Source organism: Mustela erminea, chromosome 4 (genome assembly GCF_009829155.1).
Source record: "Mustela erminea isolate mMusErm1 chromosome 4, mMusErm1.Pri, whole genome shotgun sequence".
Lineage (NCBI taxonomy): Eukaryota > Metazoa > Chordata > Mammalia > Carnivora > Mustelidae > Mustela > Mustela erminea.
In genome coordinates, this window is record NC_045617.1 from 21,237,097 (window position 1) to 21,251,370 (window position 14,274).

Consider the following 14,274-nt stretch of genomic DNA (forward strand, 5'->3'; position numbering starts at 1 on the left):
TTCCTATTTCTTTACCAGTGAGTCTGACTGTAATCGTGGTACAGTAGGGCAGTTGATGGTAGCATGGACCCCACAAGCCCTCAGATTCATTCTGATGTACTTAGAAAAGTAGCATCATTTTCTACCAGTAAGAGGATGCTGTGTTCAAAGAGTACCCTAAAATTAGATATTTAGATAGGGAAATTCTCACCAGAGACTTCATGACCTGTTCCTTTTTGGAAAATATTACCTCTTTTAACATAATGACATATATTACATTTTAACATAAACATTATGACTGCTTCATAAGGTACACAGAATGAATTAGAGGTTAGAATATGTTTTCATTGTCACATATGTAGTGGCTTGTTATATTATCTCCCTTTAACAGTATTTTTAAAATTTGCATCTACATTTTGACCCAAAATGTAAAGCTTAATAAAACTAAGATTTTTAATATTCAGAAGTGTGATTATCCTTATACCTAAGATTTTAATTGTTCAGTCCAACATGCATTACCTTGCACGTGTCTGTGAATCATCTTCAAAGTTAATACTGTTTTGTGGTTTTTCATTCCTACTGGAGTTCTCATAAATTCTCCCTAGTCTTGATTAATACAAATGATATTTTTTTTTTTTTGGCATCAACAAATTTTATCACCTCACTATTCATCCCCTCTTCCAGATTGCTAATAAATATAGGCCGGAGGGGATGGCTTAGTGGTCTAAGCATCACATTTGAAATACCTAGAGTCCCTGGAACTGCAGGTTTGAATGTCAGCAGAGTCAACCCAGCTCATCATTCTTCCAAGGTAGATAAATGGAGTTCCATGCAGATTACTGTGTGGGGTCATTAGGATGAGATCTTTAAAAACTGAGGTTTGTTATGAGTGATACAAATCCCATGTGTCTTTCTGAAAGAGTGGGGGTTTGGATCAAAGTTTTGAACAAAATTTCCCTCTGAACTTGTTGTATGGTCTCTTGTGCGCTAGTTGACATCCTCCTTCCTGGAGGTCTCTGAACTCACATGGTAGTGCTACATTAGATTTATAAACATTATAGGAACCATTTAGGAGAAAAGTCCTCTTCAAAAGAAAGAAAATGTGATGATTTTGTATTGATGGCCACTGGCCCTGTGGCTGCTCAATTGTTAGTATGTTTCAATTCATGACAGTTGGCCATTGTTAAACTTTGTGCTTCCTTCTTAATTATTTAAATCTATAACTTTTAAGGGATTTTAAATATTCTTTTTTTCTTTATGATAGCCTTCAGTAAGAAAAGGTGTGCTACCAAGAATGCTCGAAGAAATTTTAAAGACTAGACTCATGGTGAAGCAATCAATGAAGGCTTACAAGCAGGACAGAGCCCTTTCCCGAATGCTGGATGCACGTCAGCTAGGACTTAAGCTTATAGCAAATGTCACATTCGGCTATACAGCTGCAAATTTTTCTGGAAGAATGCCATGCATTGAGGTAAGTGATAATAGATCTGTAGTTTTTTCAAGAGACTAAAGCAGCATTAAGTGAATATCTGATCGTTGAAGTATTTTGTTTTGTTTAGACTAAAGAGTTTCATTTCCGTGATTTAAGATTGGTTTTGTTCAAACTGGAGCTTGTATACATACAAAATCTTATGGGTTTTAGGGTTTTCCTCTATGAGAACTCTTCATCATACACAGTTTCTCCGTATCTAGATGAGCACTGTTAGCAAACTATTAGCATGAGATTTAGTGCCACGTTTATAGCAGCATTTACAACAACCTTCATACTAAATAAGTCCTTTTAATGTATTGACAGATCTGATGCAAGGTTGGCCTCTCCAAATGTCAGAATAACCAACATTCTGTGTTTACTAATGTACCAGTAGATGTGAAGCAAAACCTTTGTTTTGCAGAGGTAGTTGCAATTGAAAGATACTTTTCACAGAATAAGACTAATTTTTTGCTATTTATTAAAGGTGTTAATTTAACATAAATACAATATAGTGTGACAAGAGTAATGCAGTAACATACTAGTGATTAAGAGCAGAGTAGATTTATTTTATTGGTGATCTTTTTATGCCAAACAAAGGTCCAGCATGTCAGAAGCTCAAAATTATCAGTTTCTCTCCGCAATAAGTAAAAAGCTAAACATACTAAAAAATCAACTCTTCTTAGATGTGTCAGAGAAGTGAGGTCACAGGGCAAACCAGTACCCCCAAAACTGAAGAGTCCAGTAGGTAAATACAAAGAATCACAACTTACAAGAGCAGAAACCCAGGCGCACACACCTCTGGAGGAACCAGTGCTGAGGAGGGGGAAAGTGGGTAAGTCTGACAGATTAAGACTCCAGGGGACCCAGTCATCAGGACCCCTACAGTTTTGTGACTTTTACCTCTGTGAGCTCAACCAGGTTCTCAGAGGTTTTCTCTCACAGAAGAAAAATTCCCCTGTGCTTCTGGCAAAGGAAGGGGAAACCATTTTGAAATACATCAGAGTGTTCTGTTCTTGACAAGGTCCACCTTCAGGGATACTATTTAACTGGAGCCTAACTGACCTGAGAGAAGGGAAATACCCAGTTCCAAGTGCACTGGCCTTCCATGTGGAGAAAAGGAAATATACCAGCCCACTCTCCATCCTGTCCCACCAAAGATGGGGAAAAAAAACAGAAGCACATGTGAAGTCTATAGTCTAGAGGAACAGTTTCACTGAAAGAGTAAGACCTACTCATAGAACTATAGAATACTTCCTCCCCCACAGATGACCACCATATTATTAACAATCTATTTCTGGCAGTCCTTTTTACCTGATATATCCATCTAACAAAAAAGTAAATAAATAAAGACATATCAAAAGCCAAAAAACACAGTTTGAAGAGACAGAGCAAACATCGGAACCAAACTTAGATGTGGCAGGGGTGTTGGAATTATCAGACTGCAAATTTAAAACAACTGTTAGGATGCTAAGAGCTCTAATGGATCAAGTACACGCGTGAAAGGACAAATGAGCAATGTAAGCAGAGACATGAAGACACTAAGAAAGAACCAAAAAGAAATACTAGATATCAAAAACACATTAAGAGAAATGAAGAATGCCTTGTTAGTAAACTAGATGTAGAGAGAAAGAATCTGGATTGGAAGAAATCTCCATCCAAACTGACAAAACTAGGGGCTCCTGGTGACTCAGTGGGTTAAAGCCTCTGCCTTAGGTTTGGTCATGATCCCAGCGTCCTGGGATCAAGCCCTGCATCAGGCTCACTGCTTGGCGGGGAGCCTGCTTCCTCCTCTCTTTGCCTGCCTCTCTGCCTTCTTGTGATCTCTGTCTGTCAAATAAATAAATAAAATCTTTAAAAAAAAAAAAAACTGACAAAACTAAAAAGTAAAGAGGAAAAAAAAAAAAAGAATATCCTAAAACTGGAGCAACTACAAAAGGTGTAACATTCATGTAATAGGGAGTCCAGAAGGAGAAGAAAGAAAGGAACAGAAAAAAATGTTTGAAACAGTAATGACTGAAAATTTCCCAAAACTAATGTCAGACCCCAACCACAGATCCAGGAAGTTCAAAGAACACCAAACAGAATAAATGCTCAAAAAACTAAACCTAGAGATATCCTTTTCATACTATAGAAAATCAGTAGTAAAATTAAAATCCTAAAAGAAGACAAAGGGGGAAAAAATACCTTGCCTATATGGAAGCAAAGGTAAGATTTACATCCACCTTCTCCTCTTAAATCATGTAAGCAAGAAGAAAATGGAATGAAATACTTAATATTGAGAGAAAAATACTCCAACATTAAAATCTGTACCGTGAAAAATTATTGTCCAAAAGCAAAGGAAAAATGAAAACTTTCTCAGACAAACAAAAATTGAGGGAATTTGTTGGCAATTGACCTGCCTTGTAAAAAATGTTACAAGAAACTCTTTAGAGGGAAGAAAAATGATAGAGGTCAGAAACTCAGATCTGGGGCGCCTGGGTGGCTCAGTGGTTAGGCCGCTGCCTTCGGCTCCGGTCATGATCTCAGGGTCCTGGGATCGAGCCCCGCATCGGGCTCTCTGCTTGGCAGGGAGCCTGCTTCCTCCTCTCTCTCTGCCTGCCTCTCTGCCTGCTTGTGATCTCTCTCTGTCAAATAAATAAATAAAATCTTTAAAAAAAAAAAAAACTCAGATCTACATAAAAAAACAAAACAACCTCAGAGAAGGAATAAAGGAAGGTAAAATAAACACTTATTTTTCTTATTCTTAATCTAACAGATTATAATTTGTTCAAAATAATAGCAACAGTGTATTTGATTATGTATGTTTGTATGTATGCTTATGTATAAGTAAAATGAATGACAAATGACAAAAGGGTTTGGAGGAATTGGATTATTTCATCATTATAAAGCACTGCACTACTGTGATGTGGTATAGTAGTATTTGAAAGTGGTATATTGAAAGTAAATGTAGGGCGTCTGGGAGGCTCAGTGGGATAAGGCCTCTGCCTTCAGCTCAGGTCATGATCCCAGCAGCCTGGGATGGAGCCCCATATCGGGCTCTCTGCTCAGCAGGGAGCCTGCTTCCTCCTCTCTCTCTGCCTGCTTCTCTGCCTACTTGTGATCTCTCTGTCAAATAAATAAACAAAATCTTTAAAAAAAAAAAAAAGTAAATGTATATTTCAAAGTCAAGGCAACAACCACTTTTATAAAAAGTAAGATAATAATTGGTATGTAAAAAAGAGAAAATGGAATCATTTCAAAGAGTCAAAATCACAAAAGGCAGAAAAAGAGAGGAAACGAAAATAAGGAACAAAAAACAAGGGCAACATACAGGAAAAAATAAAATCAGTAAGGATGTAGTTGAACTCAGCAGCATCGTCAATTGAATATAGTGGGTATTTATAGAATACTTCATCCAACAACACTCAAATATGCATTCTTCTTAAGCTCGCATGGAACATGCACCAAGACACACCACATTGTGGGTCATAAAACACACCTTAACAATTTTAAAAGATATAAATCATATAGTGTCTGCTCTCAAAGCACAATGCTATTAAACTAGAAATCGATAATAGAAAGCTGGAAAAATCCCCACATGCTTAAGATTAAATAACACATGGGTCAAAGAAAAAAATATCTTGAAAGAAATTTTAAAATATTTTGAACTAAAGGACAACATAACTTATCACAATTTGTGGGAATCTGCAAAAGCAGCAAATAGAGGGAAATTTATAGTTAAATCCATTATTAGAAAAGAAGAGACACATCCAAAACTAATCATCTAAACTTTCACCTTAGAAAACTAGAATGGAAAAAAATTGTATCAATTCTCTACAATCTCTTTCAGATATTACAAGCAAAAGGAATACTTTATCATTCATACTGTGAGGCCAGCATGATCCTAACACCAAAACCAGACAAAGACATTACAAGAAAACTACACACCAATATCTCTCATGAACATAGATGCAAAAATTTTCAATAGATATTAGCAACCCAAATCCAACAATTTACAAAAATGATTATACATCACAACCAAGTGGAATTTATCCAGGTATGCAAGCTGGTATAACATTCAAAAATCATCTAATAAGATCTATCACATCACATACAGGGTAAATAAAAGCGGCATGATCATAGCAATAGATGTAGAGAAATTATTTGACAAAATCCAATATCCATTCATCATAAAGATCCTAGTAAACTTGGAAGAGGGGAACTTTCTCAGCTTTCTAAAGATTATCTACCCCAAAAAAGCCCACAGCTAAATACTTAGCTATGAAAACCTTGAATCTTTCCCACTAAGATTAGGAACAAGGCAAGGACTAACAATACTTTTCATTACCAAATATTTCTAAAATTGAAATAAGGACAAAAGAACAAAAAAGAAAACAAAAGTCTTCAGTGTCATCATTCTTTTTATAAGTATTGTTAGTCTATTGATTTATACTAAGCTATGTTAAGAAATAACTTCCAGTGTGTTTGTACCCACAGGTTGGTGATAGTATTGTTCACAAAGCGAGAGAGACCTTGGAACGAGCTATTAAACTGGTGAATGATACCAAGAAATGGGGCGCTAGGGTTGTATATGGAGATACTGACAGGTAATGAACTCTCTGCTTTATAGTTGTCCTTTTACATCTCTTCAGAGACTCGTTTCAGTGTTTGAACTAGCGTAAGGGTACTCCTTGCTAAAAACAGAGTTCTACTTAAGTCGTTCCCAGTCTTTATGATCTTGTGGTCAGGATTAGCTCAAGCCCTGATTTACCAGATATGATCTTAAGAGACGGAAAATTTAAGTGTCCTGAGCCAGACTTGTAGAGATTCCCGTGGCATCCCTGCAGGTAGCCAGGTAGATAGTGATCTGTAAAAATACTGTATACACAGGAGTCTAGTCTATAAAGAAACCACTTTTAAAAACGTAAATGATTCCTCATATAGGTGCAGCTCTGTGAATTTAAATGTATGTCTTAATTTTGAAAGATACTGCCAAAGCTGTGAGTGTAACTTTTCACTAGGTCCCAAAATCTTTTTGATCTTAGGGACGCCTGGGTGGCTCAGTTGGTTGGGCGACTGCCTTCGGCTCAGGTCATGATCCCAGCGTCCTGGGATCGAGTCCCACATCGGGCTCCTTGCTCAGCGGGGAGCCTGCTTCTCCCTCTGCCTCTGCCTGCCATTCTGTCTGCCTGTGCTTGCTCTCTCTCCCTCTCTCTCTCTGACAAATAAATAAAATCTTTAAAAAAAAAAAAAAAAAAATCTTTTTGATCTTCTACAAAAAATGCCTATAGGCACATAAAGTTTTCCATTAGATTCCAGAAGGCTCACAGTCTTCCTGAAGCCCATCATCCGTGGACTGACAAAGGACAGGACTCCCTCTGAGTCCTGAATTAATAACTTCAGCCTAGTTGCTTGCTTTGGCATTTATTAGGGTCCAGGTATTTATGTACCATCTTATTTGTATGACTTATTAAAATTCTTCTAGAATATAGGTATTGTGCAAATTTCATAGAGTCTGATATTCTTTTCATATGGAAGGCTTAGTGTCACACTGGGATCATGCGAAGAGCACTTGCCTCGGGAGCTCTGATCACTAGCAGAGCAGTAGGAGATAACACTTCTAATCATTGCACACAGCTTCTAGGTAATCTTTAAACAGCATTTAATCTTCTCTATTCTTTAACGCACATGTAGTCAGCATAATCATATTAATGCTGAATGAGACCTTACCTCATACAGCAGCTGTTTCATTACTCACAGGTGGGGATACTTTCAAGTTATCCATGCCCTGATTATCCATAGTCTCTACTCCTCCCCATCAAAAGCCACTCTGAAGTTTGAGTATTTCACTGCTTTGTAAAACCACCTCTGCTGAGTAGTCCGGCAAAATAGAGTTACTAGAACATCATTTCGCACCTTGTTAGCAGAGCTCCTTGCAAAATATTTAGGGAAGAGGACAAAGTTAAACCTTTAAATTGTTGAGTTTAATTCAGGATCATACATGTCCATGGTTGATACCAACACAGAGAATCAGAAGTTGGCATGATTCTGATTGTCGTAATTTTGCTTAGCCTTTAAGTTCTTTAAGAATTCAAACCAAAAAACACAGATTCACAGAATGTCAGCTGGAAGACCATTTCGGCGCTGTTTAGGTCAGCAGTTATCACATGTCAGGAGGAACGATTAGAGGCACATTCACAGGTACTGCCTAAAAGCACATTGTCCGCAACTGATAAATTATTGAACACTGGGCGCCTGGGTGGCTCAGTGGGTTAAGCCGATGCCTTCGGCTCAGGTCATGATCTCGGGGTCCTGCGATCGAGTCCCGCATCGGGCTCTCTGCTCAGCAGGGAGCCTGCTTCCCTCTCTCACTCTCTGCCTGCCTCTCTGCCTACTTGTGATCTCTGTCTGTCAAATAAATAAATAAAATCTTTAAAAAAAAAAAAAAATTATTGAACACTACATCTGAAACTTGATTTTTTTTAAATTTTTTTAATAAATAAATAATGATAATAAAAGCACATTCCCCGTGTCTAAAATCCCCAGCTCATCAGCAGTGGAGCCATAAAGTAGTACTCAGTGTTTTTTTATTCCCAGCTGGTGCTTTCTCATTAAGTCAGAATTCACAGGTGTTTTATGATTCCAATCAAATAAATTTATTCATCATTTCATTGAAATATACTGTATGAGGGCAAGTCACTCCAGGACATGCACTATCTCAGTGGTAATAGTATCACCCTAACAATGCAAATTGGAAGCAAAACTTAAATAGTAGTAGGTAGTACAATGAGTTTAGGCCCCACAAAGTTCAACCCCGCCCAACAGTATTTTATTCCTTACTAATTATTTTTTCTTACTATATTTACTTCTAACTTGTTTCTTTGAGAAGACAGTAATGATAAATGACTGAGAAACACTGCTTTAGGGATAATAGATCATGCTTGGTGAAGTGAAGAAGTTCTTAACTGAGAATGAGGAGATCTGGATTCCCTTTCTAGCTGTACTCCTAGCTGATTGTGTGGTCATTAACAAATCACTTAGCCCCTCTGAAGCTCAGTTGTCTTAGAATGAAGGACATCTGATAGATGGTGGTGAATGACCATTGCCTCCCTCCAGTTTTGAGACTGCTGTTCTTATGTGGGTTCTAGCTACGGGAGATCAGTTACCAAAGCATCAGAAGTACTGTTAGAAGGGTGTTTCTCTTTCGAAAGCAGTTATGCATTGTTGTCCATTTAGAAAGTATAATAAACACACTGCATTTTTTCAGTTAGTTTTTTTTTTATTAAAATATAATTGACAGGGCGCCTGGGTGGCTCAGTGGGTTAAGCCGCTGCCTTCGGCTCAGGTCATGATCTCGGGGTCCTGGGATTGAGTCCCGCATCAGGCTCTCTGCTCAGCAGGAGCCTGCTTCCTCCTCTCTCTCTCTCTGCCTGCCTCTCTGCCTACTCGTGATCTCTCTCTGTCAAATAAATAAAATCTTTTTAAAAAAAAAATAAATAAATAAAATAAAATATAATTGACATACAGTATTAGCTTCAGGTGATCAATACAGTGATCTGGCAATTATATACATTATAAAATGTGCACCCTGATGAGTGTAGCTACCAACTGTCACCATACAAAGTTACAATATTATTGACTTTTTGACACCTTACAATATTACTGATTAGTGGTTCAAATAGTTATTTTAGAATAATGGTTCTCAGTCATATTTACTGCATCCTCATGGGATGTGACCTGCTCCCATCAGTTAATAAGAGTTGTCTAGAATCTCTTGGATCAACTATACTCAAATTTTAAAAACAAATTTTTTTTACTTTTTTTTTTTTTTTTTAAGATTTTCTTTATTTGAGAGAAAGAGAGAGAGCTTGAGAGGGGAGGAGGTCAGAGGGAGAAGCAGACTCCCCATGGAGCTGGGAGCCTGATGCAGGACTTGATTCTGGGACTCCCAAGCTGAAGGCAGTTGCTTAACCAACGGAGCCACCCAGGTGCCCAAAAATAAAAAATTTTTTTAAAAGAATCTCTTGGGAAATTTATCTGATTATAGTTGAGAAAGACCTCCTAAGTTATTCTAATATCCCCACTCACTTTCTACCATGTGAAAATCACTGCTCTATCTGTGTACTTGGATCTCTCAACCCAAAGATAAATGTTACTTAACTAGATTAAAAGCATAAGTGACAGACAAAGAAATCCATCTTAAAATTGTCTCTTCGTATGTAGGCCATTCACTTCCATTCTGTTAAGTGACCTTCCATTGATCTTGCCAGCTGTCTTGAAGCTTAGTTCCAAATAAAACTGGCCATAACAACATAGACGGACTCAAACCCACTAACTACTTGGTAAAATCTCATATACTCTATAATAGAGTACTTTTAAGATAACAAATTCATCAAGGTATACTAAGTGCACAATTGTTTAAAAAGAAAATGCACAGTGTGTAGTTCAGTAAATACATGTATAGATCTGTGAAACCAATTACTACCTCGGTTAGGGTACAGAACATTTCTGCCAATGTAGGAAATTCTTTTGTAGCCCTTCACAATCAGTCCCTCGCTTTCATCCCCCACCACCAGGCAGCCACTTACGGGATTCTATTACCACAATTTAGTTTTTCCTGTCCTAGCATTTTATAGAAATGTGTATATATGTACTTTAATTTCAAAGCGTCTTCATCATCATGGATGGCACCTGACCATTTTAAGCATAGTGATCTTTTAAAAAACAAGTTTGGCAGTTACATCTCAAGTTAAACATACCTTTACATTTGACTCAACAGTTCTACTTCTGGATATTTACCTAAAGCAAATTTAAATTTAGGTCCACACAAAGACCTTAAGCCGATGTTTATTGCAGCTTTATTTATAACAGTCTAAAACCACAAACAATCCAAATTTCCACCAAAGGGTGAATGGATCAACAAATGTAGCATATCCATACAATGGACTGTTACTCAGCAATAAAAAGGAACTAGTTACTGTTACTCCAGCAACACGGCTGAATCTCAAGAACAAGCTGAAAGAAGCCAGACATAAGAGAGTACATACTGTATAGTTCCATTGATATAAAATTCTTGGAAGAAAAAAAAAAAATCTGCAGTAATTAATAGCAGGTTTTGTGTTGCCTAGGGCCAGGAGTGAAAAATTACTACAAAGCAGCACATGCGAATTTGGGGGGGTGATGAAAATGTGCTTTGTTTTTCTAAAGTATCATAGATTTAGTGGCTTAAACAACAGAAATTTGTTTTCTCACAGTTCTGGAAACTCAAAGTTCAAGATCAAGTGTTAGCAGATATGGTTTCTTTTGAAGCCTCTCTCTTTGGCTTACAGGTGGTTACCTTCTTTCTGTGTCCTCACATGACCTTTCCTTTGTTCACATGTGTCCCTGGTGTTCCTTTGTATATTCAAATATTCTTTTCTTATAAGGACACCAGTAACATTAGGCTCATCTCACCACCTAACCTAGGGCCTCTTTTTAACTTAATCACCTCTCTAAAGTTCCTGTCTCCCAAGTATACTTAGATTCTGAGGTCCTGGGGTTAGGGCTTCAACATGAATTTTAGGGGGACACAGTTCAGCCCATAAGAAGGCTATGTATTTGTCAACATTCATGGAACTGTACACTTAAGATGTCTTCAATTTGGGGGCACCTGGGTGGCTCAGTGGGTTAAAGCCTCTGCCTTTGGCTCAGGTCATGATCCCAGGGTCCTGGGATCCAGCCCTGCATCGGGCTCTCTGCTCAGCAGGGAGTCTGCTTCTCCCCCTCCCCTCTCTCTGCCTGCCTGTCTGCCTGCTTGTGATCTCTGTCTGTCAAATAAATAAAAAAAATAAAAAATAAAAAAAATAAAAAAGATGTCTTCAATTTGTTATATTCAAATTATATCTCAATAAAGTTGCTTTTGAAAATAGTCTTTCAAGAGGAAGTTTTAAAATCTGTTTTAAAAATAAAGTTGTATTGGTGTAATCAGCATCAGATAGGCCTAACAAAAAAAAATATTGTAGAAAGCTTCAAGTGGTTTGGAGTATAGCCTTTAAAATTAATTTAGATTGAGACCATTTTTATTTTAAAGACCTTAAGTGATATTGAATAAATAAATTCATTTTCTTAAACTTTTCATATCAGATTCTAAGTATTATCTCCAGTATTGGCACAGAAAGCTTTTCCAAAGAAACCATCCAAATGAGATTTGAGGTCTAATATAAAAAACATTTTAAGAAATAAGAGATTGGTTTAGGTGGCCCCAAGACTAGGAGCATGATCTTAAAGATCATGTTTTAAGATAGTGTTCAGTTCTGCTATTTATTATCTTTCCATTAAAATTATAAGCAAAGGGGCGTCTGGGTGGCTCAGTCAGTTAAGCGTCCAACTTTTGATTTCAGCTCAGGTCATGATGTGGGGGTCACAGGATTGAACCCTGCATTGGACTCCGTGCTTCAGTACGGAGTCTACTTGAGGATCTCTCTCACCTCTGTCCCTCCCCCTGCACTCACTCACTCGGTCTCTCTCTCAAAGTAAATAAATGATAAAATTTGCCAAAAAATTATACATGAAGATCAACTTTATGACTCTTACTTAATTATGTTTATTAGCTATTTTGTTGATCACAGATTGTGCTATTATTCTGCATTATGCTGGAGAGAAATACCCATACTTTTGGGGGGTTTTGTTACATTTTTTTGAGTATTTTTTGTATTGCAGTTTTTTATTTATATTGGAAATTCTGCCTTCTTGACCTTCATAAACTGCTCTTGGAATTGTACATTAGAAATATCTTTCTAAAATTCAGATTGGACAGTATCTTTTTTTTTTTTTAGATTGTATTTATTTATTTGACAGAGAGACACACAGTGAGCAAGGAAACACAAGCAGGGGGAGTGGGAGAGGGAGCAGCAGGCTTCTCACTGAGCAGGGAGCCTAATGTGGGGCTCAGTCCCGGGACCCTGGGATCATGACCTGAGTCGAAGGTAGATGCTTAACCCACTGAGCCAGCCAGGCACCCTGACAGTATCTTTCAAAAAACATTTTTAGTGTATACCATTTACCCATAAAATTTCACTGATAGAAATTTGTTCTCGCTGTGTCTCTCTCTGTCAAACAATAAATAAAATCTTTTTTAAAAAATAATAATTAAAAGAACTAAACAATGTGGGAAAATGTTAAGATGTACAACTAAATGAAAGGAGAAAGTTATCCAGCAATAGTGATCTGTGATCCCAGATGAGAAGAGAAAGGTTTGTAGGGCCTTTTCTTCCGAATGGTATGATTAGGTGGCTGTTTTCTTCTTTGTCCTTCATGCTTTTTAACATTTCTTCTGTGAACTTATATTACAAAATATTTGTGTGTCTTTTTTAAGCTGTCTTCTAAGAGAACATAGACTCCCATCTCTTAATGGGAAGAATGTCAGAATCACACTGTTAAGACCATGTAGGATGGCAGATATTATTTCTTTGGACAGTAGAGTCTGCCATAAGGAAGTTTATTCCCATATCACAAGTAAATTTTCCATTTCTTTATAATCACATTTTCTCTTATTTTAGGACTGATGTAATTGTGTGTCATATAAAGCCATTATTATCTAGGAATAACCCAAGACCTTCTTGGCAGTCTGACAGCTAAGCTGGTCTCTGTGTAGCCAAACTAGAAATACTAAATGTCTTAAAGATCTGTAATAAGATATACAGGGAAAGTATGGTAAAACAAGAAAGTTTAGATAGGAAGCAACTTAATAAGGAAGAGGGTGTGGGGGGAGGGTTTCTTTGGTATTAGAGTGTTAGCCAGGAAAGTTACTCTTGATGAAACTTTTTTTATTACAATGACTTCCTCGTTTTTTAATCCTCTTAGTATGTTTGTGCTACTGAAAGGAGCCACTAAGGAGCAGTCTTTTAAGATTGGTCAGGAAATTGCTGAAGCTGTAACTGCTACCAATCCTAAACCAGTGAAATTGAAGTTTGAAAAGGTAAGAGAATATATTAGTACTAGTAATCACATATAAAATTCACATACCTTCTAGAGATTTTGGACTTGCAGAATACATTTTCAGAATCAGTAGTAGTATAGGGTCTACAAAGTGTTAAATTTAAAATACTTTCCCTTAGTTTTGTGTAATTTTCTCAAAAAAATTTTAGTAATGTCTTTATGTAAAGAAATAAAAAGATTGTTCCAGTTAACTTGCTTTGTAATAGACCACCTCCAAACTTAATGATGTAAAACAGTCACCCTTTTTATTAATAATGCTTACAGATTTTATGGGTCAGGAATTCAGAAAGGGTGCAGCAGAGATGGCATGTCTCTGCTCCACAATGCTTAGGTCCTTAGCTGGGAAAATTTAAAAGCTGAAGTTAATCCGCCCAACAGCTAATGGCTGAAATTCGCTTGCTCACTCTAGTGTCTGGGGGTTGATGCTGGCTGCTGTTTGCAACATCATCTGGGGCTGTCAGCTGGAACACCTGCACTTGGTCTTTCCCTGAGACCATGTGTTCTTCCTCACGGCATGATGGGACTAAGTTCCAGGATGAATATTCCAAAGAAAAACAGATAAAAGCTGTTTTGCTTTTTTTGACCTTGTCTCAAAGTCACATAGCATCATAGCCTGTCTAGATTTAAGAGAGAACATAGACTCCCATCTCTTAATGGGAACAATGTCAGAGTCACGCTGTTAAGACCATGTAGGATGGCGGATACTATTTCTTTGGACAGTAGAGTCTGCCATAAGGACCTTAGACTATTTTCATTTTACTTTAGGTAGCAAATATTTATTTATTTCTATATAAAGGATACTAAGCTAGGAGAGGTGTGGCATGCAAAGAAGCATAAGACCACAGTCCCACTCTCTAAGAGCCTAATAC

General features: G+C 37.3%; 1 protein-coding gene across 4 annotated transcripts in view; it reads left to right on the forward strand.

Moving 5' to 3' along the window:
• Positions 1–14,274, forward strand: part of REV3L (REV3 like, DNA directed polymerase zeta catalytic subunit) — a 182,232-nt gene that overhangs the window by 152,326 nt on the left and 15,632 nt on the right. For 3 of the 4 annotated variants that reach the window (XM_032337983.1, XM_032337984.1, XM_032337985.1), the window contains exons 25-27: positions 1,244–1,450; positions 5,927–6,036; positions 13,271–13,385. In XM_032337983.1, the coding sequence (XP_032193874.1) occupies positions 1,244–1,450; positions 5,927–6,036; positions 13,271–13,385 (432 nt within the window). Of the gene's footprint in view, positions 1–663; positions 790–1,243; positions 1,451–5,926; positions 6,037–13,270; positions 13,386–14,274 lie in introns of those variants that run through there. The other variant, XM_032337986.1, reaches the window with a different exon arrangement.